This window comes from Anomaloglossus baeobatrachus, chromosome 1 (assembly GCF_048569485.1).
Source record: "Anomaloglossus baeobatrachus isolate aAnoBae1 chromosome 1, aAnoBae1.hap1, whole genome shotgun sequence".
In the NCBI taxonomy this organism is placed as follows: Eukaryota; Metazoa; Chordata; class Amphibia; order Anura; family Aromobatidae; genus Anomaloglossus; species Anomaloglossus baeobatrachus.
In genome coordinates, this window is record NC_134353.1 from 271507313 (window position 1) to 271532931 (window position 25619).

The window sequence follows — 25619 nt, forward strand, 5'->3', positions numbered from 1 at the left end:
TGGTGCAATACGTCATGACGTATAGCCTGGGCCAACGAGATGCAGAGGTGGGGCAGATCACCCTGATGGAGGGGTCTCAGATCAAGTACCTATGCACCCTTCTGCACAGTTTCGACATGGCGACGAATATGTTTAGCGCTGACAATGCCACTATCAGCATGACAATTCCAGTCATTTACATGCTGGAGCACATGCTAAACACTATTCGGAGTCAGGGGGTGGGACAACAGGAAGGGAAGGAACTACAGGAGGATTCATATGCGCAAGACACAACAACATCACCAAGGTCCAGACGTTCATCATCACCAACGCGGCAGGCATGGGACCATGGGGGACAGGGATCAACAAGGGCGCATGGTAGCAGGCAAAATGTTGAGGAAGGTGCAGGAGAACATGAAGAAATGGAGGACGAACTGTCCATGGACATGGAAGACTCAGCGGATGAGGGAGACCTAGGTCAAATTTCAGTTGAAAGAGGTTGGGGGGAGATGTCAGAGGAAGAAAGAACGGTTAGCACCTCTGTGCCACAAACACAGCGTGGACTTGGTCCACGTGGCTGCGCAAGACACATGAGTGCCATCTTGCTGCACTACCTCCAACATGACCCTCGTATTGTCAAAATTAGAAGTGATGATGACTACTGGCTTGCCACACTATTAGATTCCCGGTACAAGTCCAAATTTTGTGACATAATTCCAGCCATAGAAAGGGACGCACATATGCAGGAGTATCAGCAGAAGCTGTTACTCGATCTTAGCTCGGCTTTTCCACCAAACAACCGTGCAGGTGCAGGGAGTGAATCTCCCAGTTGTAACTTGACAAACATGGGACGGTCTCGTCATCGTCAACAGTCTACCTGTACCAGTAGCACCGTATCTGGTGCTGGTAACAGCAAATTTATTAAATCTTTTCATAATTTTTTTAGACCCTCCTTTGCAAGACCACCAGAGACAACAAGTCTGACACATAGTCAACGGCTGGAGAGGATGATACAGGAGTATCTCCAAATGAATATCGATGCCATTACTTTGCAAATGGAGCCTTGCTCATTTTGGGCTTCAAATCTTGAAAAATGGCCAGAGCTCTCCACTTACGCCTTGGAGATTTTGTCGTGTCCAGCTGCTAGCGTTGTCTCTGAACGTGTCTTCAGTGCTGCTAGGTGTGTGCTGACAGATAAGCGCACGCGTCTGTCCAGTGACAATGTGAACAGACTAACGTTCATCAAAATGAACATGTCATGGATCCACAAGGAATTTACTACCCCTGTGTCATCCTGGGGAGAGTAAATGCTTGTGGATTTGGAATGTGCTTGATGCAAATGTACTTGTGAAGTGTACAACTGGGGCACAACTGCTGCTACTGAAGGGGTGGGTGTCTGTGTTGCCCAATTTTTGGAAAAAAGGGAGACTCTGCTTGGAGTAACCCTTGCTTACAGTGTTTCTAAAAATGATCCAAGATGAACAGATCTGGGATCAGGAAAGACTTAGCTACCTACCCCGGTGTCATCCTGGGGACGGTGAAGGATGGCGTATTTTTGAATGTGCTTGATGCAAATCTACCTGTGAAGGGTACAACTAAGGCACGAGTGCTGCCACTGAAGGGGTGGGTGTCTGTGTGGCACAATTTTTGGAAAAAAGGGAGACTCCGCTTGGAGTAACCCTTGCTTGCTGTGTTTTTTAAAAGGAGCCAAGGTGAACAGAGCTGGGATCAGGAAAGACTTAGCTACCTACCCCGGTGTCATCCTGGGGATGGTCAAGTATGGTGTATTTTTGAATGTGCTTGATGCAAATGTACCTGTGAAGTGTACAACTGGGGCACAAGTGCTGCCACTGAAGGGGTGGGTATGTGTGTGGCCCAATTTTTGGAAAAAAGGGATACTCCGCTTGGAGTCACCTTGCGGTGTTTTACATGATTTTAGAAGGGCATGCCATGCCTATATCTGTGTCTCCTCCTCTTTTTCCTTGTCCAGCTCTTTTGTTTTTGCATGGGTATATGTCCTTGTCACTTTCCCATGTGTTTGTGCTGTGTTGTGAGTTGTTTGTCACCTTTTGGACACCTTTGAGGGTGTTTTCTAGGTGTTTTTATGTGTTTGTGATTGCCTCCCATTGTTTCCTATGGGGTTCGAGTGGTTCGCCGAATCGAACTCGAACGGGACCTCCGTTCGGCGAACCGAACTCGAGCCGAACCACGGCCGGTTCGCTCATCTCTAGTCCTGGGGTACACTGTCCATGTGTGTAGGGGGCACACCGGGACAGTAGGCGCAGCAGCCGCAGCCCTGTTTACTCCATTGTTCTGCTACAACAGGACTGGAGCGATAGGAAAGGAAGCGCGGCGCCTGACCCTAATGTGCCGAGCCACGAATCTTGGCGTGACAGGCACCAGACACCTAACCCTACCTACCGCTTCCAGAACTAGTGGGTGTTGCAGCAATGTGGCTCTATCATGTTAGAACATGTGAAGACTGCACAACATGGTATGGTCTCCAAGCCCTTTTATCCCCTAGGGTCCGCCCCAAACCCAGTGTGAGCCACAATGGTGCCTCCAGGGGCCAATAGCGGAGTGCCACATCATCAGTGATTTCACCAGCAGCCTATCCGGAACCGCCACATCACTGATTACACGAGGGCAGCAAGGCCCCAACCACACTACCAGTCATCGTCTGATGACCAATGATGGGATGCCAGGTCATAGGGGCGGGCCTCTATCAGCCAGTCCAGAGTGGCCACATAATCAGGACACCTGATGCTATCCAGCCTATCAGCTCCTGCCACTTCACGGATATGCCCAGTGAAGTCCTTACCCAACTTAGCCTCAGATGCATCAAGTGCCTGAGCATGCTCAGTAGCCTAAACGACTGACTTAGTCTCAGAAATAAGACTATCAGCCAGAGCATGCTCAGTAGGCACAACACAGGACTTGGACACAGAACGAAGTCCAAGTACCTGAGCAAAGAAGCTTTTCGCACTAAGTGTGGGAGCATGCTCAGTAGCCTGAACTGAGGACTTGGCCTCAGAAATGGTGCAAACAGGTTGAGCATGCTCACTAGGCAAAACACTGTACATCAGCTCTGGCTGTGGTAAATCGGCACGCACATACGCCCTAGCCGCTTCTCCACACTTAGACGTGGAGAAAGAAGCAGCCAGCTGGATGACTCGAGGCACGGCCAAAAATGGCGGCCGGCACCTGGGTGTAGCAGGGACCGCAGCAGGATGCTTGCGGCTATGGCAGTGCTGATTTGTAACAGTAACCCCCCTCTAGCGGCCCCCACACTCGGATGGTTCGTAGTCGCCACAGGTACCACTGTGCGATGGGCAGGAGATGAAGATATGCAGTGGGAGTCACAAAACTCACTCCACTGCACAATCTCCCCTGACGACCACTCGAAATGTAGGGAATGCCACTTCAGCCAAGACATGCCCAGCAGAATATCATCTGCACGCCAATTTGTAACACTAAGCAAGTAGTGAACTTACAGTATATTGTAACTTTTATTGTCCCTTGAATAACAAGATTCAGAAGAAAGACTAAGTATAATAAATACATCAGCGCTCAAGCGCACTATATCTAAAATGGAGGTGAAGCTGCAAGTAGTAGCTGGAGATCTCATGCAAAATTCCCCTGGGAACCGAAAATCCAGTCCTAACATTCATTATTGCCCCTCTATCTAGTCTTGCCATATGACTTAGGATAACAGCCAAACCAGAATCTTAATTAATGGTGCTCAGGAAAAAGGCTATAGCGTCCCCCAGCATCGGAAAATCTCTGGGGTTTCAGCTACTGGGAGTAGCTGAGACACTGGAGATCATGATCTAGGTCAATTTTTCAAGTCTCCAGTCACGTGATCGCTGCTATACACCATATAACAGTAACCCTGTGAAAGTTAATGCAGCGCTGGTAAAAAAAAAAATGATTTATCTCCCATCTGGCATGATCAAACATGTCAGATAGGAAGTAAATGTCCTCCCATGATCCCTTATGGTCCCCTGGTGTGGCCAAAGTCCCCCCCGGGCCCCTCCGCCTCCGGATGATCTAAAATGGTGGCCACACAAGTGGTACACACGCTTCATTCATCCTCGTCTAATTTCTGTCTCATGTGACATGTCAGATGAGATAGAAAAGTCCTCCCCAGGTTTAGCCAGGTCACCTCTGGTCACCCCACCGGTGTCTGCCGGTACCCCTGGTACCTCCTGCAGTGACGATCCCCCACAACCCCTCCTTCTCCTTATCTGCAGAAAAAATGTCAGCCGTATGCACAGAGAGTGACTCTCTGTCAGCTCCCTGAGTGCAGTGAGGTTACTGCAGCTCACACTGCCCTCGGTAGGGCTCAGGGAGTGTGAGTTCAATATTCTCACTGAGACCAATGCACCCACACTCATCACATGGAGTGCCTGCACTTTCAGAAAATGGGGGATGCATTCCCTCAGCGTGCCCCCAATATCTGGAACATAGTCGTTTTGGGACCTCCAAAACGGATTACAGCAGATCAGATTTTTTTTTCAATAAATTGGTGAAAAACCAATTGTGTTGGGGAGTGTATTTTCAAATAAAAAACAATTTGGCATCTTTGTTTTTTTAGTTAGTAATGTCGGATATCTGATAGTTACTGCAACATTTGTAACCACCAGTCTCAATGCCAGCTGACATCACATCTAGGATGACCCCATATATTACCCTGTTTGCCACCACACCAGAGCAATAGAATTAGCTGGGGAAAAGCACCAGGATTAGCACATCTAATGAATGCGCAACTTCTGGGGCGGCTGCGGCCTGCTATTTTTAGGCTGGGAAGTGCCAATAACCATGGACCTTCCCACCCTGATAAAACCAGCCCCCAGCTGTCAGCTTCAACTTGGCTGGTAATTCAATTTGGGGGGCACTCCACATTTTTTTTAATTACTTATAAATAATGATAAAAAAACAGCATGGGGTAACCTCCAAATTGGATTACCAGCCAAGGTGAAGCTGCCAGCTATGGTCGGCAGTCTGCAGCCATCTGCTTTACACTAGCTGGCTATCAAAAATGGGGGGGGCCCCAGGTCTTTTTTTTTTTAATCATTTATTTTTGGCTAAATACCCTTTAGTGCCACATGAAAGTCACTAATGGGTGCCAGCTTAGAATATGTAGGGAGATGGGACATTATATATTTGTTTGACATCTTTATCCATCCATCCATCCATCCATGCTAGTTTTTTAGCCTATGTGCCCACGATTAGGGTTTGCAGCGTCCAAAACACTATTTTGTACAGTACAAGTGCAGTGGCGTTTTTTTTAGAAATCTCCTGCCCCCTGTGCTTCTTTTTTCCACAACATAAACTAACCTGTGGTGTGGCTTCCCGAGCAATAACATGGTAATTTATGCTGCAGAGATGAGAGTGTTGTCCGCAGGGAGAATAGAGCTAAAGTACGCAGCAGCCCAAACCCGGATCATGAGCAAAGGGAAGCTATGTTCTCCTGCAGACAACACTCGCATCTCCACAGGAGGGCTGACACTGCATCCTACACAGTGTCACCGAATGGTGGGCACATAGCCTAAAAGTGAGCAATTTGATGCTACAGCAACATTTTTGTGAACTACCTGAGGGTTGAAAATGCTCATTATACCCCTGAATAAAATCCTTGAGGGCTCTAGTTTCCAAAATAGGGTCACTGTGACTGTCACTGTCAATGTGGGGTATTTCTGCTGTATGGGTACTTTAAGGGACTTGCAAATGCAACATGGTGCTTCAAATTTATTCCAGCTTTTCCAAAATGCAGATTGTGCTCTTTCTAGTTCAAGCCCTCCTATTTGTCCAAACATAGGCTTTTGACCACACGTAGGGTATCCCTGCACTCATACTAAATTGAAAAACAAACTGTGGGGTCCAATTTTTGTGTTGCATCTTGAAAAAGTGAGAACGTTTGTGTTAAAACAAGATTTTTGTGAAAAAAACGAATAGTTTCAATATGACAACCTAAGTTTATCAAATTCTGTGAAGTATCTGTGGGTTACAAATGCTCACTATACCCCTTAATAAAATCCTTGCGGGGTCTAGTTTCCAGAATGGGGTTACGTGTGGGGGAGCTCTGCTATTTAGGCACCTCAGGGGCTCGCCAAATGCAACATGGCATCTGCTAATGATTCCAGCCAATTTTGCAGTCAAATGGTGCTTCTTCACTTCTGAGCTCTGCCGTGCACCCAAACAGTTGATTTACATCACATATCAGTGTACTCAGAAGAAATTGCACAATAAATATTATGGTGCATTTTTTCCAGATACCCTTTAAAAAAAAGCTATCTGGTTGAAGTAGCAATTTTGTGATAAAAATATATTTCTTTATTTTCATGGCTCAACGTTATAAACTTCTGTGAAGCCACTGGGGTTCAAGGTGATCACCAGATATCTAGGTAAATTCCATGAGGGGTCTAGTTTTCAAAATGGGGTCACATGTGGGGGAGCTCTACTGTTTAGGCACCTCAGGGGCTCACCAAACGCGACATGACATCTAATTTTGCAGTCAAATGGCACTCCTTCCATTTGCAGCCTTGTTGTGTGCCTAAACAATTGATTTCCACTACATATAACATACACACTACATATCAGCGTACTCAGGAGAAATTGAACAATAACTTGTATAGTGCAATTTTTCCTGTTACTAGTGAAAATAAAGTTGTCTGGTTGAAGTAATAATTTTGTGGTAAACATTTTTTTTTTAATTTTCACAGCTCACCATTATAAAAATTCTGTGAAGAACCTGGGGGTTCAAAGTGCTCAGAAAACATCTAGATAAATTCCTTGAGGGGTCTAGTTTCCAAAATGTGGTAACTTTGGGGGGTTTCTTTTGTTTAGGTACTTTAAGGACAAAAATGTTATAAATGCAACATGGCACCCACAAGTCAAATTTGCTTTCAAACATTCAAATATTGCTCTTTCCATTCCAAGTTCTTTCATTTGTCCAAACAGAACTCTCTGACCACATGTGGAGTATCACCATGATCAAAAGAATGTAGTTAACAAACTGTGGGGTCCACTTTTTGGCGTTGCCTCTTGAAAAAAGTGAGAAATTTGGTGCTAAAGCAACATTTTTGTGAAAAAAAAATGAAAATTGACAGCCTAATGTTATCATATTCTGTGAAGTACCTGTTTGTTCAAAATGCTCACTCTACCCATAGATAAAATCCTTGAGGGGTCTAGTTTCCAAATTGGGGCCATTTGTTGGGGGTTTCTGCTGTTTAGGTACCTTAGGGGCCCTGCAAATTCAACATGATGCCCGCAATCTATTTCAGCCAAATTTCTGTTCCAAAAGTCAAATATTGCTCCTTCCGTTCTGAGCCCTCCCATTTGTACAGAGGTTTCTGACCACATGTGAGGTATCAGCGTGCTCATAAGAAACTGGGTAACAAATTTTGGGGTCCATTTTGTTGTGTTATATCTTCTAAAAGAGAAAAAAAATTCTAAAGCAACATATTTAGATAAAATGATATTTTATTTTTTTTCATTCCACATCACTTTTGTTCCTTTCAAGCACCTGAAGGGTTAATAAACTTCTTGGGTGTGATTTTTGAGTACCTTGAGGGGTGAAGTTTTTAAAATGGTGTCATTTTGGGGTATTTTCTGGCATATAGGTCTCTCAAAGTCACTTCAAATGTGATGTGGTCCCTAAAAAAATGGTTTTGTAAATTTTGTTGAAAAAATGATGATTTTTGAACCCTCCTAACCCCAAAAAATGTTATTTCAAAAATTGTGCTGTAAAATAGGCATGTGGGAAACATTATTTATTAACAGTTTATGTGACATAACGCTCTGGTTTAAGGGCATACAAATTAATAGTTTGAAAATTGCAAAGTTTTCGTCAAATTTACAATTTTTTTTACAAATAAAAGCAAAAAATATCATCCTAAATTAACAATAATCATGAAATACAACATGTCACACAAAAACATTTTCAGAATCACCGGGATCCATTGAAGCATTCCAGTGTTATAGTCTCATAAAATGACAGTGGTCAGATTTGTAAAATTTGGCCTGGTCATTAAGTACAAAATTTGCTTCGTGCTTAACCCCTTAACGACCCATGACGTACTGGGTACATCATGGATCGTGTGCCAGTAAGCCCCGCCCCCTGCCGCCGGCAGGCGGCGGCGATCCGCGCACATATCAGCTGTTATCAACAGCTGACATGTGTGCCTGCTAGCCGCGGTTGAAATCGCTTCCACCCGCGGCCATTAACACCTTACATTTCGCTGCCAAAATCTTGGCAGCGATATGTATATGGGCGCCGCCATGACAGTCACTTACCCCGCCCCCACCGGAAGTCACGTGACATGATCACGTGACTTTCGGTGGTTGCCATGGTAGCACAGGGTCATGTGATGACGCCTGTAGTTAACATGACTCACTTCCTCTCAATGCCGGAATACAGCCGGCATTGAATGTGAAGCAGCAAATCTGCAGTTCTCAGCTCTGTAGCTGAGATCTGCAGATAGTGCAGAGCGATCTGATTGCTGATTGCTATAGCTCCCTAGGGGGACTAGTAAAATAAAAAAAAAAGTAAACAAAAAAGTTTTAAAAAATTTAAAAAAAATAAAAAAACCTAAAAGTTCAAATCACCCCCCTTTCACCCCATTGAAAATTAAAGGGTTAAAAAAATAAAAAATACACACATATTTGGTATCGCCTAGTGATGAGCGAGTATGCTTGTTACTACTCGGTACTCGCACGAGTATCAATGTACTCGGGCTACTCGGCGGGGACCGAGTAATCTCGCGATACTCGTGCTGTACTCGTGGTCTTCATGTTGGCGCTCTTTTTACAGCCATCCCTTATGCAGGGATTGGCTGGCAGACCACTGCAATGCCACAGCCCTGTTGTGGAATTGCAGTGATTGGCCAGCCCGCACAGCGTGACCGTGCCTTTAGCCCGACACTTCCCCGCTCGGCTACGGCCCCTCCCGCACTCCACTCCGCGTGTATATATATATGCACGCTTACACACACACGCACGTTTTTTTTTTTAATTTACTGTTTTATGGTTTATACATGCTGCCGTGGGTCATTTCACAAAAATACTCGGGTCTCCCATAGGATAACATTGGGCTCGGTGCTCGGGCCGAGTACACGAATATTTTGAGATGCTCGGCCCGAGCCTCGAGCACCCGAGCATTTTAGTACTCGCTCATCACTAGTATCGCCACATTCAGAAATGCCCGATCTATCAAAATATAAAATCAATGAATCTGATCAGTAAACGGCATAGCGGCAAAAAAATTCCAAACGCCAAAATTATGTTTTGGTCGCCGCAAATTTTGCACAAAATGCAATAACAGGCGATCAAAACGTAGCATCTGTGCAAAAATGGTAACGTTAAAAACGTCAGGTCGAGACGCAAAAAATAAGTTATCACTGAGCCTCAGATCCTGAAAAATGAGAACGCTAAGGGTTTTGGAAAATGGCGCAAAACGTGCGCCACGTTTTTTGGACAAGCTTGTGAATTTTTTTTAACCCCTTAGATACAAGTAATCCTATACATGTTTGGTGTCTACAAACTCGCACCGACCTGCGGCATCACATAGATACCTCAGTTTTACCATATAGTGAACACAGTGAATAAAATATCCCAAAAACTATTGTACGATCACACTTTTTTTGCAATTTTTCCGCACTTGGAATTTTTTTGCCGTTTTCTAGTACACTATATGGTAAAACTTATGGTTTCATTTAAAAGTACAACTCATTCCGCAAAAAACAAGCCCTCATATGGCAAGATTGATGGAAAAATAAAAAGGTTACGCCTCTCGGAAGAAGGGGAGCAAAAAACAAAAACGCAAAAACGGAAAGTGCCCGGGGGCTGAAGGGGTTAATGGGCTAATCAATGCAAAGCACAAGATCTGTTTTGGCTGTATGAGAGGCTGATGAACTGGTCTAAGGAGTAATATTTCACCTTGTGGACAGTGACTTGCTTGACATGCTAGTGTAAGGAAGCTTATAATCTCTTCAGTACTTCTCTGGGAAAATTAATATGCAAATTGAGTTCCTTCTGTTGGCTTAAAAAAGTATATTATTTGTGGCTATGCTCATTTACCGTATATATTTTCTGGGGAGACTTAAATGAGGTAGTCTATATCTAGCAGCCCACTACAATCAAATCAGCAGTTGGAAAACAGATGCTCCAAATGCTATTATTGCACTGGTTATCCCCAACATACAAAATCATTGATTTCCCAATTACTTGCTAGCCATGACTTGTGTTTGGAAGACCACATAAACAAGGCATTAAGATTTACCATGTTATCAGCAGACAAAAATCATTTATTATTTTGCCCCATAGAGTAAGATGAAAATAAATGATCCTTTTATTTGTTTTTGTCGTATTGTCTACAAATCATATGCGTGCTGTATGTTTTCTTTGTATTCTCAGTGTCAACTTTATTTCATACCAAAAAATATATTGCAGGAACATGGCATTCCAACAGATATGGGTTATGCAGTGGCTCCTCATCACTCCGGGGTCTATCCAGTACACATACAACTTTATGATGCTTGGAAAAAGATTTGGAATATTAAAGTTACAAGTACGGAAGAATATCCACATTTGAAACCAGCACGATACAGACAGGGATTCATTCACAAGAATATTATGGTAAGTTACGTATGACTTCAATGAGTTTTATAGTTAGTAATTTTTAACTGAAACTATAAGCTATCAAGGAGAATAGATAGATAGATAGAGAGTTAGATAGAGAGATAGAGAGCTAGAGAGATAGATAGATAAATAGATAGATAGAGAGATTGATAGATAGAGGGATAGATAGATAGATAGATAGATAGATAGATAGATAGATAGAGAGATAGATAGAGAGCTAGATAGAGAGCTAGATTGAGAGATAGATAGAGAGATAGATAGAGAGATAGAAAAATAGATAGATAGATAGATGATAGATAGATAGAGAGAGAGATAGATAGAGAGATAGATAGAGAGATAGATAGATAGAAACATAGATAAAGAGACAGATAGAGATAGATAGATAGTGATAGATAGATGGAGATAGATAGATGGATAGATAGATAGATAGATAAATAGATATGCAAATAAAATAATATGGTAACAGTCTGTAAGCACTGAGATCTCTGCAAAAATTGAATTCATGAAATTTAGACTATATTACTGGTATAATATAGTTAGAAAAAGGAATGTACAGTACTTATCTCATAAATCACAACATGGAGTACCTTTCTTTAATGGGACCCTAACCTAATATTTATCAATCATGCCTCCCCTGGGCTAAAAGCCAACAAATTAAAAGGGCAGGTAGCATTCAGCATCAATTAAAAATAGCCTTTGGCTAAAGGGAGGAGTGCTTAGTCAAATATGGAGGTAGTCACCTCCAATAGTACACCAGAAAAGCAAAAACTGACACACACCCCCTAAAAGAATAAAGCAAGTCTGAAGAGGTGTAAGCTGCTAAGACTTGCATTATATACAAACAAAAGAATACAGCAGCACTCTTTAAGTGCTAAGAAGAATGCAACGTTAAATACATGAAATTTGGTCTGCATTACTGCTTTATAGAACATAGTACTAATATTAAGGTACTAAGAGCACATATTGGCCACTTCATGAGAACCCACCAGCTGCGACAAGGCATACTTTTCTTTGATGGGCCCTTAACCTAATATTTATCAAACATGCCTGGGATAAAAGCCTACAAATTTAATGGGCAGGTTGTATCCAGCACTAATTAAAAACAGCCTAACAGTGCTATTGACATTAATTTCTGAAAAGATGTCAGTAACAACCCATTCTATACACACAGGCTAAAAAAATCAATCCATAGATGCCCATAAATTAAATTATGTGTAGCAATGAGAAATAAAATAAGGAACAAGTTTTGATCACTCTTACTGAAATTTGTAAAAGCCTTTGCTGGTGAAGACAGCTTTAAGACGGCTACTGTGTAAAGAAACTAGATGCATTCATTGCTCATTTGTGATTTTGGACCATTTTTCCACACAAGTTCAAATCCTGAAGGTTCCGTGGGCTTCTTCTATAAACGCTGAGCTTTACTTGCTTCTATAAATTTTCTATTGGATTCAGGTCAGGTGATTGGCTGGGCCATTCCAGCAGCTTTATTTTCTTTCGTTGAAATTAAATGAGCGTTTCCTTGGCTGTGTGTTTGGGATCAATGTCTTGTCGAAATGTCCATTAATGTTTCATCTTAATCATTTGGGTAGATGATAGCAGATTTTTATCAAGAATGTCTCAGTACATAAACCCATTCATTCTTCCTCCAATTATATCAAGTTTGCCAGTGCTACATGCTGAAAAACAACCCCACAACATGATTTTCCACCTTGCCTTGTTCAATTCTTATTTTCCCTGCTGTACGTGTGTATATATATAATATATATATATATATATATATATATATATATATATATATATATATATATATATATATATATATACCGTATATATTACATTTATATGTAATATAAATATATATATATATATATATATATATATATATTTGCTTTGTAACATCATTTATTTTATTTTAGTTAGTCATTAAAAGGTATACGAACTACAAAATTATAATTTTATGTCTCTCACTGAGAGCAATCAATCATATATGTATACTGTATATCATGGCCAAAAGTACCCTTGAAAATGTTCCAGGAAATTAAGTATTTGTCCCGGAAAATTATTGCAATTGCACGTTTTGTTATATACATGTTTATTTTATTTGTGTGAGTTGGAACAACACATAAAAAACAGAGGAAAAAAAAGGCAAATTGGACACATTTTCAAACAAATCTCCAAACAATCTGACCAAATTGTTGGCACCCTCAACTATATCCAAGGTCATATGCAAAGGATTGTTAAAAATCCACATTTGACTTTTAGGACCGCTACTTCCAATAGGTGGCGCTGTGCTAGAGTTTGTCTCCATTCCTGGAGAGATAATTTGAATATTTATTTGCACACACTTTAAAATAAATAACCGCAATCAATCACTTTCTTGTGTAACCATCAGGAAGCTTCTTGCACTTCTCAATTGAAATTTTGGAGCCCTATTATTTTGCAAACTGCTCCAAGTCTCTCATATGACCTAGGACGCAAACCCAGCTTTCTGACACTAAGCACTACATTGTGACCCAAAATGCTTTGGTAATCTTCAGATTTCATGATGTCTTGCACACAGTCAAGCCAGTCAGTGTCAGAGGCAGCAAAATAACCAAAAAAACATCTTTGAACCTCCACCATATTTGATTGCAGGTACTGTATTTTTTTCTTTGTAAGCCTCATTCCTTCCCTATTTGTGGTAAGTTTGCTCCAGAAAACTGACTGTAAACTGTTTGGGTGAGCCCGTACTGACATATACAGTCATGGCCGAAAGTAATGTCACCCTTGAAATTCTTACAGAAAATTAAGTATTTTTTCCCCAAAAAATTATTGCAATTACACATTTTGTTATGCAAATTTATTTCCTTTATGTGTATTGGAACAACACAAAACAACAGAAAAAAAGTCAAATTCAATATAATATCACTTAAAACTCCAAAAATGGTCTGGAGATACCCTGTCACAAGGGTACCAATATGGAGAGTGGTCCCCTCCATTTTGGGTGTCAGAAGATGGTAACACATGCACACTTGCACTAGTTGGATCTGCTTTGCTTTCCTGTTAGCTGTTCAGATTTTCTTTGGGCTAGTCCTGCAAGGGTTCAGCAGTTCTTTTGGTCCCCTTATGCTTTCCATCCTGTGTTATCTCATGTGTTCTGATTCTTACGCTCCCTTCTGCTATAAGTACCCACTTCTTAGCCTGGGTAGTTGTTAGTTATAGCTAGGTTTTGGTGTGGAGGTGTGAGTTGTGGACAAAGAATTAGTTTAAGGAGCCTTATGTGGAATTAGCTGCTTGGATGTTTGATTAGTGTCTTCCCATCCATTAAACCTGTCATAAAAGGGTGCACAGCTATAATAACAATTTATATGTCAATTTATTGGGTGTTGCATCCTGTATGAAACTTGAACAATCAAGGGAATAAGAGTCAATACATAATGCCCACAAAAATTAATAACACCAATATATACTGAAATATAACACTTTATTGATAACCAACCCACATGTTAAAACTTAAAATCAATTATGGTCAATAAGATGACAACCCTAACAGAAAGTGAGAAAAGTGTCAGGAGTTTTTCCTTCTTATTCTTCCTTAGTGGCAGTTCATCCCTTCTTCCCGTCATGTCTTGCACTGACCAGCCCCTTGGTGGAGCGCATAAACCAGAAGCTTCCCCAGAGTGGTATCTGGTGCCATTGTCAATTGTCCAACCTCACCATCAGAGCCTCTGCTTAAGACTACGTAGAACTTCGTCACTCCCCTACGGGGAAAGCTTGATTCTAGGAGCAGTGGGTCTACATACCTCTGTCCCCTCCAACACAGCTTCATCTTCATATTGTATACCCTTTGGAATAATTTACTGCAATCAATTGCTTCCTGTGCCCATCAATAAGCTTCTTACACCTCTCCACTGGCATTTTGGAAAGCCCTTCTTTTTGCAAACTGATCCAGTTTACTTATCTCCCAATAGCAATTTTAAGATCTCTCCACAGGTTTTCAATGGTATTTAGATCCTTAAGACCCCATCATACAAAACAAGATCGCTAATGAGATTTCTAACGAGATCATTGCTGTGTCACCGCAGCAGCGATCTCATTATGTGTGACACCTACCAGCGATCAGGCCCCTGCTGTGAGATCGCTAGTCATTGCTGAATGGTTGGGATCATTTTCTTCAAAGGCGGTGTCCTGCTGGGCAGGACCCATCACTGTGTTTGACGCCTACCAATGACCTCCTAACACAGTCCCAACGCCCGCTGAGATCGTTATACAGGTCGCTGATTATTACTGCGTCGTTGGTAAGATCTGACTATGTGACATCTCACCAGCGACCTCCCAGCGACTATTTTATGTGACATTCGTCTCTAGTTTAAAAGCATAAAAATTACAATATTTTCACAAATAAATACAAATCATTCTAAATTTACCACTAACATAAAGTAAAAATTGATACTGGTCAGAACTGGAAAAATTGGTTTGGTCAGGAAAGTGAAAGCTAGTTGGTGAAAGGGTAAAAGCAAATCAAACGCTCCCCTGCAAGGAAGACATGAGTGGTAGAAATGTCACATGGCTTATCTCCAGATTTTTTGGACCCAGAAATACTAACTTTAACCTCTGAATGCATATTCACAAATTAAACAGAGTTGTCTCAAAGCAAACAATGGGGCCATATTGCTAAGAAATGCAATCAATGTTCCATTTCTGTGATTTAATCTATTCACTAGAACAAATATATTGAGACATCTGGAACACAATATGTCATAAAGGCTCCTGTCAGAATTGTTTGGCATGGTTGACCAATTGTCTTCAATGTCCAACTTTCCAGCATTTAGAAGATGTAGAACCAACTTTAGGCCTCATTCAGACTTCCGTGTTGCATGTACAGTACATATTGTGTCCTTTTTTTTCAAGGATACAGTATGTACCCAATGTAGTCTATGGTGCTATTTACAAGCCTGTGTTTTTTTTCACGGACTGAGTGTCTGTGAAAAACTCATAGAGATATGTCCGTTTGTTTCAGCAGAATGAATGAAAAGGGCCAATACAAATTGATGGGTATGTGAAAACATATACAGCACATGAATGGCATTTGTGTGCTGTCTGTATTCAACACTGCAAAAGAAAGGAGAAGCTTTGTAATTTTGGTGTCATTCATACAGCGATGTTTAAACATGGACTTGAAAAATATGGTACCGGTGTCATCAGTGTTTTGGATCAGTGTAAGGTCCGTGTGTCATCAGTGTATCAGTTTTTTCCATTATTGTGTCATCAGTGTTTTACTTTAATGGATACATAATTTATAAAGCTTATTCTATTATTTGAAATGTTAAATACGTGTTTGAAAATATAGAATAACCATTACATGCAAGGTGTATAACTACTAAATATTGTTCAAGGACTTGTGTGCTTTTTCCATGCTTGACTGTTTAACTAGGCCTTCTTCTTCTTCTTGATGTCATAAGCCAGACCTAGTCTGCTCCTTTTTAATTAAGGTCCCATAATAGTACTGTACCTGACTCATAACCAATTAGCAGCTTTCCTTCATCCATTGGATTATCACTGATGTGGATGACTGGCCCTGGATGAGATTTCGATGTCAGTTCAATAACTTTATTCCACATGATGACATAGCCTGAAAGTGTTAACATCACCATGTTTACAAAGTGAATATTTCCTCTTTTAGTACCCACATAGATTCATTTGTTTTGAAAAGGCAGGTGGCAAAATGTTATCCCTTCTCTGCTGATTTTCAAAGAATGCAGTATGGCAAGTCTCTTCTCTCGCACATTTCACAGATGTAAAGTGTCATCCGTCAAAGCTCTCACAAGCAGTCCCTCATTAATCAGGAACTGAAGCTGGATTACTGAAGAACCACTGTCATGCTAACAATAGCATTAAACTCCTAGCTGACCAAACTGCCTTAGAGCCCCAAGATTTGCACCAATTGCAAAAATCTGCAAAGGATCAAATGTCTTTGAGAACAGGTCAAAGGGAAATCTATGGCAAACATTCTTGCAGAGCTGGAACTACTCAGACTGGAGTGTCTCTTGCATGTCCACCTCCAGAGCTGGAATAAAATGGATAATGAGGAGGAGGACGTGGCCATCAGCCCGTCCAAAACCTTCCTAAATTCCTTAAATTTCCACATGGTCACCTCTTCCCTTGTCTGCCTCTGGTTCCAGCACCTCCTCCTCCTCCAGATCCCTCTCTCCACTCACCTCTCGCCTTTCCTCTCCTACTCCCTTGTGCCTCTGCTCGGTGTGCTGCTGTGGCTTATGGGTGCCTCACACACAAGAGGCTCCTGGCCTTGGGGCTGCTGATCATGTGTGTGAATGGTGCAGAGGGGGCTGCTCCTGATGGTTGTCTGGCTCACCAGACAACACAACCCCTGAATAAGCCATCTACTTAGAAACTGGAGACAAGAATAGACAATCCACTTGTGCTAGTCAAGTTGATATCCCAGGGAGTGAGAAGAAATGCCATCCTCGGTGCTTGCGTATAAGGATCTCTGTCTGTGGCGCCCTGGACTAGCCAGGTCGTCACAAGTACTGCAACATGCACCCCCACCCCGAGATAGGCACATCAGCCAGACACAAAATCCTTGTTGCCTCCCTCCAGGGGCTGATGTCCACACCAGGTGGGGTGGAGCCAGGCGGTTGGCCCCACCCACTGAGGAGTTCACAGTCCTGGAGGTGGGAAAAGGAAGTCAGTTGAGTTGAGATCAGAGAGAGTTCAGTTAGGGAAGTGAAGGAGGGAAGTAGCAGTAGAGGAGTAAACTGACTGTGTCCGGGTACGTGGCCCGGGCACCCAGAGCAAGGTTGGCAGACGGTGGTGGCCGTCTGCAGGAGAGGCAGATCAACGCGGAACTGTAGGGCCGGGGACGGGCGGTGGCCCTCCGGTACCGAACCGGGGAGCGAAATGAAGCCAGCACAAACCGGCAGGGCCAGCGGACCCCGACCAGGCTTGGAGTCGCCGTTAAATAGGTCAAATCCGTCAGTGACTGGAACCCCAGGGGTTTCCTAACAGCCAAGACCCGATTGAAGGCAACCGTCCAACCAGCAAGAGGAAATACAGCTACCGCCACAGCTAGAGTTCCAAGGGCCAGAGCTTGCAGGCAAAAGGGCTCCTCCGGCACATATACACGCTGGGGAGCGGGTTACCGGTGGGAATCCATCGGGACCGAACATACACAAAGGTGCAGGGAAAGGCAGCCACCACCAACCGTCCGGGAGAAACCACAGCAGCCGGCTGCGGGACCCGTCCATCCAGCCGTTTGGTTTACCAGAGACTTTGCATCCATTTGTGGCTGAGTGAGTTCTACTGTGCCATCCGGCATCGCACTGCGCAGTCCAAGCGACCCTGCACCTTGCCAACCCTGCCTCCCCGTCATCTCACCGGGCCCCGGGACCACCAACCCCTACCCACAGAGGGGAAAACAACATCCCAGCTGCTCCCTGCCATCGCTCCCGGGATCCCCGTCACCAGCAGCGGTGGTGCCCAACCTCACCACAACCCGTGGGTGGCGTCACGGACCAAATCCCCAAACCAAACTACCCCTTTCATTCACGGGCGAGGAGCGCCGCTCGAGTCCCCAGATCCGGCCCACCTCTCGAGCCACCGAGCAGCAGCAGCAGCGCCGGACCCGAGCGTGGTGAGCGCAGCGCCCCGCCGCCCGCGACATGTCTCCTGCCTCAGCTGCACTGGAAGTGACAGGGCACAGCAGAGTGACAAAAGAGAATGGCAGGGCAAAGTGACAGGGCAAAGTGGCAGGGCAGAGTGACAGGGTAGAGTAGCAAGTCAGAGTGACAGGACAGTGGCAGGGCACAGCAGAGTGGCGGGTCAGAGTTATGGAGCAGACTAAAGGGGCAAAGTGGCAGAGTAGCAAGGCAAAGTGGCAGGGCAGAGCAGAGTGACAGGGCAAAGTGACAAAGCAGAGTGACAGGGCACCATGGCAGGGCCAAGTGACATGACAGAGGTTGATTTAGCAGAGTGATGGGGAAAGTGGCAGGGCAGAGTGGCAGATCAGAGTGGCAGGGCAGAATAGCAGAGCACAGTGACAGGGCAGAGGGACAGAGCACAGTGACAGGACAGAGTGGCAGGCCAGAGAAATGGTGAGATGTAGAAGAGCAGATACAAATGTAGTGTCTGTGATAACCTCTGCTACATCTGATGTCTCAGCTCTGCTACATCTGAGTGAGACTGTCTGATGTTGAAGTGCAAAGACTGATGGAGCATCTCTGACTGTTTTTGTTGTGCTTCATCTGACCATCTGAACTCTGCTACTTTTGAGTGAGTTGGTAAGTTGTAGCAAAGCAGAGACGGTCAGAGATGTTCCATTAGTCTTTGCTCTCCAATATCTGACTGTCTCACTCATTTGTACATTCACAAAAACTGTTCACTAATTTGGCAGCAAATAATCAGGAATTTGCATCAACTAGACATAGAATATATGAATCTGATCAAGATCAGAAAAGATGCACAAGAGTTCTCATAAATAAAATGTATTTATTTTATTAAATCTTACTTTAAAATTACATCATAAAAATCAGCATAGGTTCCACAAAGGGTCCTGCCTGTATACACCCACTAAAATACCAATAAGTATAACAATAATATCCGACAGTATATACCAATTTCACCTAAAAGTAAAAATAAATGAATTGCAATATATAGTAACTGTAACAATACAGTATACAAGATTATTATTATTATTATTGTGTAACTTTTTAACCCCTTAAGGACGAAGCCAGATTTGTACTTAATGCCCAGGCCATTTTTTGCAATTTTGACCAGTGTCACTTTATAAGGTTATAACTCTGGAACGCTTCAATGGATCCCGGTGATTCTGAGATTGTTTTTTCGTGACATATTGGGCTTCATGTTAAAGGTAAATTTAGGATGATATTTTTTTATTTTATTTGTGAAAAAATCTGAAATTTGACAAAAAAATTAAAAATTTTGCAAGTTTCAAAATTTAATTTTTATGCCCATAAACCGGAGAGTTATGTCACACAAAATAGTTAATAAATAACATTTCCCACTTGTCTACTTTAGATCAGCACAATTTTTGAAACAACATTTTTTGGGGTTAGGAAGTTAGAAGGGTTCAAAGTTCATCAGCAATTTCCCATTTTTTCAACAAAATTTACAAAACCATTTTTTTAGGGACCACATCCCATTTGATGTGACTTTGAGAGGCCTGGGTGACAGAAAATACCCAAAAGTGACACCATTCTAAAACCTGCACCCCTCAAGGTACTCAAAACCACATTGAAGAAGTTTATTAACCCTTCAGGTGCTTCACAGGAACTAAAGTAATATGGAATGAAAAAAAATAAAAATTAACATTTTACCTAAAAATGTTACTTTAGCACTAATTTTCTTACTTTTTCAAGAGGTAACACCAAAAATTGGACCTCACACTTTGTTACCCACTTTCTTATGAGCGCGCCGATACCCCACATGTGGTCAGAAACCTTTGTTTGGGTAAATGGGAGAGCTCGGAATGAAAGGAGCAATATTTGAATTTTGGAAACTGAAGTTGGCTGAAACAGATTGCGGGCACCATGTTGCTTTTACAGATCCCCTAAGGTACCTAAACAGCAGGAACCCCCCTCAAGTGACCCCATTTTGGAAACTAGACCCCTTAAGGCTTCTATCGAGGGGTATACTGAGCATTTTGGACCCACAGGTACTTCACAGATTTTGATAACGTTACTTTGTCATATTGAAAATTGTAATTTTTTTCTCAAAAATGTTGCTTTAGCAGCAATTCTCTCACTTTTTCAAGAGGTAATTCCAAAAATTTGACCCAAATGTTTGTTACCCACTTTTTTATGAGCGCGGTGATACCTTACATGTGGTCTGAAACCTTTGTTTGGACAAATGGGAGGGCTTGGAACGAAAGGAGCAATATTTGAATTTTGGAAAGAAAATTTGGCTGAAAAAGATTGCGGGCACCATGTTGCATTTGGAGGACTCCTAAGGTACGTAAACAGCAAAAAACCACCACAAATGACCCCATATTGGAAACTAGGGCTCTCAAGGAATTTATCTAGATGTTTGGTGAGTACCCTGAACCCCCAGGTGCTTCACAGAAGTTTATAACGTTGAGCCATGAAAACCACAAAATTGTTACTTCAACCAGGTAGCTTTTTTTTTCACAAGGGTAACAGGAAAAAAATCACCATGAAATGTATTCTGCAATTTCTCCTGAGTTTGGTGATATCTTATATGTGGTGGAAATCAACTGTTTGGGCACACGGCAGGTCTTGGAAGGGAAGGAGTGCAATTTGACTGAACATTTGGCTGGAATAATTAGTGGACGCTATGTCGCATTTGGAAAGCCCCTAAAGTGCCTAAACAGTGGAGGCCCCCCACAAGTGACCCCATTCTGGAATCAAGAAACCTCAAGGCTTTTATCTAGGTGTATATTGAGCATTTTGAATCCACGAATACTTCACAGAATTTGATAAGCTTAGGTTGCCATATTGAAAATTTTCATTTTTTTCACAAAAATGTTTCTTTAGCATCACATTTCTCACTTTTTCAAGAGGCAACAACAAAACGTGGACCCCACAGATTGTTATTCAATTTCTTGTGAGCGCAGGGATACCCCATGTGTGGCCAAAAACCTCTGTTTGGATATATGGGAGGGCTTGGAATGGAAGGAGCCCCATTTGAATTTTGGAAAAGTTGAAATAAATTGCGCGCACCATGTCACATTAGCAGGGCCTCTTGGGTACCTATACATTAGAAACCCCCCACAAGTGACTCCATTTTGGAAACTGGACCCCTCAAGGATTTTATTCAGAGTATAGTAAGCATTTTGAATCCACAGGTACTTCACAAAAATGTTGCTGTAGCAACAAATTTCTCTCTTTTAGGCTATGTGGCCATGATCCAGCGACACGGCGTCCAGTACACAGTGTCAGCCTTCCTGCAGAGATGTGAGTGTTGTCCACGGGAGAACGCACCTGCCCATGCCCACGATTTGGGTTCAGGCTGCTGTGGAGCTCTATGCTACCTGCAGAGCACACTCATCTCCGCAGCATAAATTGACATGCTGAGGCTCGGGAAGCTGCGCCACAGGTCGGTTTATGCTGCGGAGAAAAGAAGCACAGTGGGCACGGGATTTCTAAAAATCCTTCAACTGTGCTTCTACTGCACAACGCAGCGTTATGGACGAAAGGAAAACACTCTGCGCCCAAAACGCTGCAAACCCTGATTGTGGGCACATAGCCTAAAATGCTACAATGGATGAATGGATAGATGTCAAACATATATAACGTCCCACCCCCCTGCATATTCTAAGCTGGCGCCCTTTAGTGCCTTTCATGTGGCACTAAAGGGTGCCTAGCCTTGTATTTAGCCCAAAAAGAAAAAAAAAATAATTAAAATAAATGACGTGGGGTCCCCCCTATTTTTGATAGCCAGCTAGGGTAAAGCAGACAGCTGTAGCCTGCAAACCGCAGCTGACAGCTTCACCTTGGCTGGTGATCAATTTGGAGGGCTCCCCAAGCTGTTTTTTTTTTTAATTATTTATAAATAAATAATTAAAAAAAAACAAACAAACGTAGGGTCCCCCCAAATTAGATCACCAGCCAAGGTGAAGCTGACAGCTGGGGTCCGGTATTCTCAGGGTGGGAAGAGCCATGGTTATTGGACTCTTCCCAGCCTAAAAATAGCAGGCCGCAGCCGCCCCAGAAGTGGCGCATCCATTAGATGCGCCAATTCTGGCGCTTCGCCCCAGCTCATCCCGCGCCCTGGTGCGTTGGCAAACGGGGTAATAAATGGGGTTGATACCAGGTGTGTAATGTCACCTGGCATCAAGCACAGCAATTAGTTATGTCACGGCGTCTATCAGATACCCGATATAACTAATTGACAGTAATAAAAAAAAAATTGACAACAAAAAAAAAATTATTTGAAAAAACACTCCCCAAAACATTCCCTGATTGACCAATTTATTGAAAGGAAAAGAAAAAAAAAATCCGCCGTAATCCATTTGGACGTCCCACGTCGACTCTGGACCTTCTAGAAAATGGGGGACACGTTCAGGGAACGTATCCCCCATTTTCTAGTATTGCAGACCCTCCATTTGAGGAGAGTGGGTGCAAAGAATCTGCACCCACCCTCCCTGGGTCACAGCTGCAGTGTGCCGAGCAGCAGCAGCAGCAGCAGCAGCCAGCGTCCTGAACACAGGAAGCTGTCAGCTGCTCGGCACATGTGACCGCACTCACCGGCGTCTGCTGTGAAGGAGGAGGGGGCCGCGGGGGATCAGCGCTCCGACAGGTATGTATGACACCGGGGAACACTGGGGGGGATCCGGCAGGGCCTAGGGAGCAGGTTTCTGTCGCATGTGTTATGGCACATACGACAGAAACCATAAGAAAAGTGTAAATGCGGCCGGCGCGCTGCTGTGCTCGCCGGTGCGCGCGGCCATCTTGGATTTTCGGGAGGGGGTTGGGGGTCGGAGGGGGCACTTTGGGGATACCGAGGGGACCCGAAAGGACCGGTGGATGAGATTTATCTCCCATCTGACATGTTTGTTTATGCCAGATGGGAGATAAATGATTTTTTACCGGCGCGGTCATTTACTGTAACCTGATCATCGGTATACGGTGTATATTGGTCATCAGGTGAGCGGGGACCAGAAAAAACGGCCAGAATCATGATCTCCAGGGTCTCAGCTACCCCCGGCAGCTGAGACCCCGGAAATTTTCTGACTCTGGGGGGCGCTAGACCCTTTTTTCCGACCGCCGTTAAAAAGCGGCGGATCGGAAGAAGTACCCTAATTTGTCGCCGTTAAAAGGCGTATCGGCGGTCGTTAAGGGGTTAAAGTGCAATAGAAAACCTTAAGTGAAAACAGCGGAAATGGGAATTGATAAGGAATATTACTAGAATATTCCTTATCAGTATTGCATACAGGGCCGGATTATAGGCGGGGCAGACGGGGCTCCCGCCCAGGGGCCCCCACCACAAGAGCTTCTGAGGGGGCCCCCACCACCATCAGTGTGGGTGCCATTTTATTAACGCCGCAGTGTGGTTCAGGACCGCACTGTACCTTTAAAGAATTTCAATCCCGGCCGTCACTTTTCTGCAGACACGCCCACTGCACGCTCTGTGGGCTGCGTCTGCTAGGATGACGTCACCGCGCACCTGTTGCTGCTTCTAAGTTCCTGCCGTAGAGGAGCTTGTGGGAGGACCGGAGGTCTCAGTGGATCCCGGTAAGTATGATTAATCATGGTGCCGGCCGGGCAGGAGGCTGCAGTGAGGAGGGAGCAGGACGCCGCTGATAACTCCAGACCGGTTCCATAGTGTCAGCGGCAGCTCTGCCCGGGATCATTGTGAGTTATTGCCGGAGTCTGAACTGCAGCAGATCAGGTCGGGCTGTCAGTGCCGGGTCATCGGCTGCAGCCTCATCTCTCCCTTGCAATAACTCACACTGATCTCCAGCACAGACAGCACTACACAGAATCCTGCACTGATCACATCTGAGCCTGCAGCACACATTACACTATATGGCCCATATTACATTTAGAATATGTTACATCCTGTCCTGTAGGCCCAGGTGTGATCAGTGCAGAGGATTGTATATCTGTGTACATGGTATACCGCATCCAGTGTACAGGAGTGGCGTAGCGCTAGTAAGGGGGGCCCGGTGCCCGCGCTGCCTCCCCCCGCCGAGGATCGCACTTTCAATTGTATCGGCATCGCAGCTGCCGATACAATTGAGAGCAATGATGAGATGGAGCGGCGCGCTCTCTCTCATGATTCTCGCTGTGTCTGTCGGCATTCTGACAGCTCTGCAGCAGAGCGTGGTGACGTGATCACTGCGCGCCTGCTGAGAGGTCAGAGAAAGCGACAGCAGTGGACACGCTGAGGAGAGCGGAGGAGCGGGGGAACGAGGAGAAGTGAGTATGTACAATCACTGTGGCCAGACGACCATGGGGGTGCATTAAATGATATGGGGGCTGTATACTACATGAGGGTGCCTAATGCTATCTGGTTCTGCACTGTGCTATATATGGACTGTATACTACATGAAGGTGCCTAATGCTATCTGGTTCTGCACTGTGCTATATAGAGGCTGTACACTATATGAGGATGCCTAATGCTATCTGGGTCTGCTTTTTGCTATATACGGGCTGTATACTACGTGAGGATGCCTAATGCTATCTGGCTCTGCACTGTGCTATATAGGGGATGTATACTACGTGAGGATGCCTAATGCTATCTGGCTCTGCACTGTGCTATATAGGGGCTGTGTACTATGTGAAGGTGCTTAATATTATTTGGTCTGCTCTGTGCTATATAGGGGCTGTGTACTATGTGAGGATGCCTAATGCTATCTGGGTCTGCACTGTGCTATATAGGGGCTGTGTACTACATGAGGGTGCCTAATGCTATATGGGTGTGCATTGTACTATATGGGGGGCTGCATAGTGCCATATGGGGGCTGCATAGTGCCATATGGGGGCTGCATAGTGCCATATGGGGGCTGCATAGTGCCATATGGGGGCTGCATAATGCCATATGGGGGCTGCATAATGCCATATGGGGGCTGCATAGTGCCATATGGGGGCTGCATAGTGCTACATGGGGGCTGCATAATACTATATGGAGGACTATGGGAGCTTCATAACACTATATGGAGGAATATGGGGGCTGCATAATACTATACCCCCAGAGTTGTATGTCCTCTACACCACAGAGCTGTATATCCCCAGAGCTGCATGTCATCCCCCACCTCAGAGCTCTTTGTCCCCCCCACCTCAGAGCCACTGCCCCCCTCTAGAGCTGTATGCCCCCCATTGCTATGTACCCCTTTCCTCAGTAATATGGATGTCCCCAGTAATGTGTATGTCCCCAGCCTCTCTTGTGATGTATATACAGCAGTGTTAGTGTTCTCTGTGCGGCCATGTCTGTTAGTGTCAGCCACCAATCAGCGTGGCACAGACACGTGCCCAGGAGGAGCTGGATGGAGACAAGCGGGGAGGTGAATGAGGCTGTTGCCG

General features: G+C 44.0%; 1 protein-coding gene across 1 annotated transcript in view; it reads left to right on the forward strand.

The window, feature by feature from the left end:
* Nucleotides 1-25619, forward strand: part of LOC142311554 (bifunctional heparan sulfate N-deacetylase/N-sulfotransferase 3-like) — a 760158-nt gene that overhangs the window by 351797 nt on the left and 382742 nt on the right. Inside the window, exon 5 of the mRNA XM_075350078.1 lies at nt 10432-10617. Coding sequence (XP_075206193.1) covers nt 10432-10617 — 186 coding nt within the window. The remainder of the gene's footprint in view (nt 1-10431; nt 10618-25619) is intronic.